Source organism: Protopterus annectens, chromosome 5.part1 (assembly GCF_019279795.1).
Source record: "Protopterus annectens isolate FY-2018-M chromosome 5.part1, PAN1.0, whole genome shotgun sequence".
NCBI lineage: Eukaryota > Metazoa > Chordata > Ceratodontiformes > Protopteridae > Protopterus > Protopterus annectens.
Genome location: NC_056736.1, coordinates 364,573,976 through 364,579,752, shown reverse-complemented (window position 1 = coordinate 364,579,752; position 5,777 = coordinate 364,573,976). Strand labels below are relative to the sequence as shown.

The 5,777-nt window shown below is 48.6% G+C and overlaps 1 protein-coding gene across 1 annotated transcript in view; it reads right to left on the bottom strand.

Moving 5' to 3' along the window:
- LOC122803163 (short transient receptor potential channel 2-like) overlaps nucleotides 1-3,040 on the bottom strand; it is a 1,104,815-nt gene extending 1,101,775 nt beyond the window's left edge. The window contains exon 1 of the mRNA XM_044072780.1: nucleotides 2,983-3,040. Within this exon, the coding sequence (XP_043928715.1) occupies nucleotides 2,983-3,040 (58 nt within the window). The remainder of the gene's footprint in view (nucleotides 1-2,982) is intronic.
- Between the last annotated feature and the right edge of the window lie 2,737 nt (nucleotides 3,041-5,777).

Below are 5,777 nucleotides of genomic sequence, written 5' to 3'. Positions count from 1 at the left end.
AGAAACGTTTCCACTTACTGGAATAAAGCTTCCTAGTGGAGGATTTGTGAGTTGCTACGAAAATCTTCACAGGAGAAGACAGCCTGGAAGTCCTAGCTATCACTGAAATGGAGCAGCCAAGCCATGAGCTTCAGACTAACTAGATCTGGGTGTGGGATCCCTGAGGGATGTGACAGCAGATCCAGAACTGATCTAATGTCCAAGCAGGACGTACCATGCAAGATCACAGAGAGGAGGACCAAACTTGACAAGGCCAGGAGATGGCAATGAATAACACTAAGCTCCCTGACCATTGAGCTTTCTGAATGAATTTTGGGATCAGAGGGAAAAGAGGATAAGCATACAGAAGACCGGAGGGCCAAGCATGAACTAGAGCGTCTCTAGGGGACACCCTCGGAGGGGGGGGGGTCAGAGCAAAACACTCCCTGCACTTCGCTTTGGAAAGAGAGGTAAAGAGATCGCAGCAAGGTTGACCCCACTTTTAAAGCACTTTGTTTGGCTACTGAAAGATTCAGAAACCACTCAAGGCATCAGAATAGATTTGCTGAATCTGTCCGCCAGAATGTTGAACCTCCCTGGAATGTGCATTACCACCAGAAAATGTCTAGAGATCGCCCATTCCCACAATCTCATGGATTTGCGACAAAGGGGGTAAGACCTGGTTCCCCTCTGTTGATGTACCAGACTACAGACATATTGTCTGTCTGGATGGCAATAATCCCTTGGGGAAGATGGGCCTGAAGAGCTTGCAATGCCAACAGCACCACCCTCATCTCCAGTTGATGGATATGAAGATGGGTCTCCAGGGAAGACCATGTGCCTTGGACTGTCCCTCCCATGCAATGCCCCCCCCACCCGAGTAGGGAGGTGTCCGTGGTCATTGGGGAGAGAAAAATATACTGACGACCCAGAAGATGATCCGGGGATTGAAGCCACCATAGAATCAAATCCCTGCAAGCTCAAGATAAACCAACTGGGATGAGATAATGGCAGGTAGAGCAATGACCACTGGACCACCCGAGTCCACTGGAGAACCCTCATATGCAAGCAATCAGGGTGATTGGGTGTTGGGGTCCATGGCGGTCACGAAGAACCGACTCCACAGGGGAATACTGGGTCTGAACAACATACAACATGACATCTGAGGGACTGAAGTCTGTCCGGAGTTAGAAAAATCTTGCTCTGAATTATATCCAACCGAGCCCCAATGAAGTAGAGAACTTGAACTGGAAACAATTGGGACTTGTTCAGATTTATGGCTATGCCTAGCTGGTGGGTAGAGTGGAGGAGATCATCCCTGGCTTGACAGAGTTGATGACTGGAGGGACCGGAAAGGAGCCAATCTTCCAGATAGGTGAAGACCTGGAATCCATGCAGCCACAGGTGAGCCACCACCACTGCCATCACTTTGGTAAACACCCTGGGGGCGGAGGTGAGACCGAAGTGGAGCACTCTGAACTGGTAATGGATTGGCTCACAGCCGGAAGTGGAGAAACCTCAGACAGCACCCGTCCATTTTGATATGGTAGTGTGCATCTTGGAGGTCCACGGAGCAAATCCAGTCGTTTCTCTGCAGAAAGGGCAGAATGGATTGGAGAGTGACCATCCAGACTTTTACCTTGGCAACTGAGGTTTAGGGTTGAAAGATGCAGAATGGATCTTAAGTATCCCATCTTTTGACACCAGAAAGAACCTGGAATAGATGCCCGATATGGATTGGTCGGGGGGGGGGGGGCTGGATGACTTGTTTTGAGCAGCTTGGAAATTTCCACTGCCGCCTCCTCCCACTGTATGGGTGGAACATTCGGGAGGTGCTTGGGTGGGATTGTAGATTGAAGGAAGGGGATCGAATATCCTATGGATATAATTTGCAACACCCAGTGGTTATCTGTAATTGACTCAGACTGTTGGGTGCATCGAGAGCAGTCCCCCGACTGCCTCCAGAGACGAGCAGTGGAGCAACCATTCAGGGCTGCTACAAGGGTCTGTCTGGGAAGGAATCCAGCGACCCCTGGTTCCTCAGCACCCCTTTGCCACGAGGATGGCATCTGTCATATCCCACCTCTGCCTCTGGGGGAAGGAGAATCCTGAGTATTGTGGGAACCCCCCCTCCCCCCTGAGACATTCAGAACCACATCATCTTCGTCTCACTCTGATTCCGGGAGAAGGATTGTTGTGCGGTTGAGAAGCGGATCCCAACAGCAGACAAGGTCTTCCAGTCTCTCTCACTCTGGACTAAGGTGTCTCAAAACGATTTTGACAAAGGGTGGAACGGTCATCAGGGGCATTTGTAAAAGACGCACCTTGAAATGCTCCAAGAATGCAGAGCCGGAGCCAGGTGTGATGCCTGATGACAACATCTGTGCCGGCTTCCCTAGAGGCACCTTCTGTAGCATGTCATAGGAGCCACATAGAGGTGTTTGAAGCAGAAGTTAGGGTGGCCATACAGGATGAGAACACAATTCTCCTCTGCCGACATGGACCCTGGGGCAGACTCTGCAACTTTTTTCACCAGGTCTCGCTGACGTCTGATAACATGTGTCATGTAAATCACCACATGTAAGGCAAACATGGCTGAAGCATAAGCCTGCTTCCCGAAATGGTCCAAAGCCTGAGACACTCGGGCCAGTAGATGGAACGCAGAGCTTTCCTGACAAAGCTCTTTCTTGGTGGCTGGCACGACCACCATAGCATCAACCTCGGATCCCTTAGACCAATGCTGTTTGTTCAAAGGGTTGCCGAGAATTTTATCAGGGCACTTGGGAATGGTCTCCACTTTGTCGGACTCCTTCCATGCCTGGAATAAAGCGGATCGGCAGGAGGGTATACCCAGAAGTAGACAGCCCTGCGCCAAACACCTCCAGGAACACACTCATCCAGGTTGGGTTTTTGGACAGACTACCCCCCCCCCATGCTGGCATACGACTTCCATGACATGTCCGAAGGAGACATCCTCTGAGGATGACTGAGGAGTACCCTCACCTTCCTCTAAGTCAGTGGCTTCAGTGAGTGATTCTGGCGGGTAGACCAAGTGTCTCATTTTACATGTATATTTTCGAGGAAGCTCATCAGGGGGGACTCTCAGGAGGACTTGGAAACTTCTGGCAGTTCCCGGGGGGGGGGGTGACTCCCTGGGGAGGAGAGGCAACAGGCTGTCCCCGAGGTGGCAGGGCAGCAGATTCCGGAATAGAAACAGGGAACCAGGAAGGACTCAGGAGAACAATGTCCAAGGTCTCGAGGGATCTGTGAGCACCCTCTCCACCACATCAAAGGCAGCGGGAGAAAGAATCCCCGAAGCTGGGAGGAGTACAGGATCTGTACACCTCTGAGTCTATGGGGGGAGCCACAGCTGAGTCTCCAAACGCTGAGAGTCAGAGTGGAAGGGCCGACTCAGAAAAGCTTGGAGCCGACACAGTGACTGCGGCTCCGAGAGCCGGATGGCTCCGAACTGGTCAGAGCCAAACCACTCAGGGCAATGATTGGCGCAGACAAGCTTCAAATCCAAAGATTCAAAGCCAGGGGTCTGATCAAAGGAGAAATGGGAAGAAAGGTGGACTGCATGCTCCCAGCCCCGGAAGGGGAGGGGGCAGGCAAGACTCCCATCTGTTCTTGGTCCAGATGAATTTCTACATCATCCTGTCCACCTGCTTCAGAGAGACTATGGGTGGACTGGATGGAGGAAGCTACAGATATGGGCCTGGAGAGTCCAATAAGGGAGATCGGCCTCGGGAGACCTCCAGCTCCGGTGAGAAACAAGGCAATCAGAGCCAAGGGAAATCCAGGCTAGGGGCCAGGCAAGATTTGGCAGAGAGTTTTAAGATGCGTGGTCAGAGGGCTGCTTACTGGGCCTATCCTTGTAACTATGCTTCTCCCCGTCCCTGGCCTTCTTGGCGGGAGGTTGAGTCCCAGAGGCCGGGGCAGAGGAAGAAGCAGACGCCTCAGAGGAAGGTGGAGGAAGGAGGCCTTTCAAGAGAAGTTTGCTCTTCCTGTTGATCGATGCACAGGGGTTGAAGCCCACGCAGATCGAGCAGGAGGAGTCTAAGTGAAGGGGCTCCCAGACAAAACAGAGTGTGGCCATCAGAAGGGGAGAGCTTATGGCCACACTGTGCATTTCTGAAAACCTGGCTTGGGGGTGTCCGCTATGGCTTTTGGATACCTAGCACGCACACACACTAAACAGGGAAAAGGTACAGGAGAAGAAGAAAGGGGACATTTTTTTTTCTTTGAGAGAACCGATGCCAGAGCGTGAGGAAGGATAGGGTACAGAACTAAAAAAGGTTAGATAGGAAGAGTCAAGAGTGAAAAGGGAAAGGAAGCTCAAAAGGAATATTTTACTTATCAGAAACTTGGAGCCAACAGACCACAATGCATGTGTCAAAAGAGATCCGAGGGTAGGAGGGAGAAAGGGGCATTGTGGGTAGGGGAGGAGCTTAGAGCCGATGCTGGAGAAATGCAGCAGAGACGGATCTGTACTAGATCAGTGTCCCACAGGTTGAAGGCAAATGAAACCAACAACTTCAGATCTTACCTTTGCTCTATGGCATGGTATGCAAATTATCAAACGGTACTTTAGCCCCTATCAGTCAACATTTTCAGCTTCTGCTCATAAAATAAAAACACTTATAAAATCAGTAATATTCCATAAGCAGATGCCTCAGTATGAACAGCTTTAACCTCAGTGGAGGAAAAGCATAAGGTGTGTCCATAGACTTAAATGAGCATACCACTGCGCACAAGTGGAGATGAACTATTTAAGTCTTTAGAAGCACAACATAATATCTCTAAGGCAAGGTCAACAAGGGATTTATTTGGGCTGTGCTTCAATAAAATGAAGCTTTTTGTTAAAATACATTCCCAAAAACTTAAGGGTTGACAAGGGGGAAATGTCTAGCAGCACTTTATTCACCAGATGCCATAATGGATACATGAATGTCAGAAAATCATTTTAAAATTTGAGTCTGCACCTTAGCATTCTGTTGCTGTGTAGCTCATTCCATAATATCATTCTGTAATAAGCCCTCCAAAACTTTCAGAACACTCCAGTTAATCTTGAATTTTCAAGAGAACATCTATACCTAGACCAAATTAAACATTATGACAACATCCTTTCCTTCTTGAAAAAAAAAATCCATTTATGAAATCTTATCATATTAATTTATTTTAAACATTTGTAAATCTGGAAAGTCCGACTTGGAACTAAGCCAATTTTCAGCAGAGGCCCGGGAAGAAATGCTCCAGACACATGTCTCTGTAACGTGGGAGGAAACCTGAGCACCTGGAGTAAACCCACATGAATGCAGGGACGACATGTAGACTGCACAGAAGGCATCCAAGCAGAGAATCAAACTGGAGAACCTCTTTCTGTGAGGCAGCAATGCTACTGCTCCACCACTGCGCTGCCCATTATGACTCATGCTTGCCTTCCTTTGGTCTAGGAGTAAAAGGATCATCATGGGAACATGTTCTGATGGGAAAGATAAGTCACAAGTTTTAAGGTCTAATGTAGACAACTTTTCAGATACAGAGTTAAATAGCAGATTTTGACTGAATTAACTGGAGAAAATGCCATATAGCTCTTAAAAATGTTGAGCTGCTTGGGTTGGAAAATAAATGTAGGTCTGCTACAGTAGCAGTTTAAGTAGGCAGACTTGAAAAAAGCAGGACACCTCTGGGAAGCTCTATAGTTTTTATTTTTGTTACTTGGTATTGAAGAGGTCTAGCAACATTAATTCACAGAAGCATCAGTCCTGCAATGTGAGCAAGCTTTTCCTAAACTA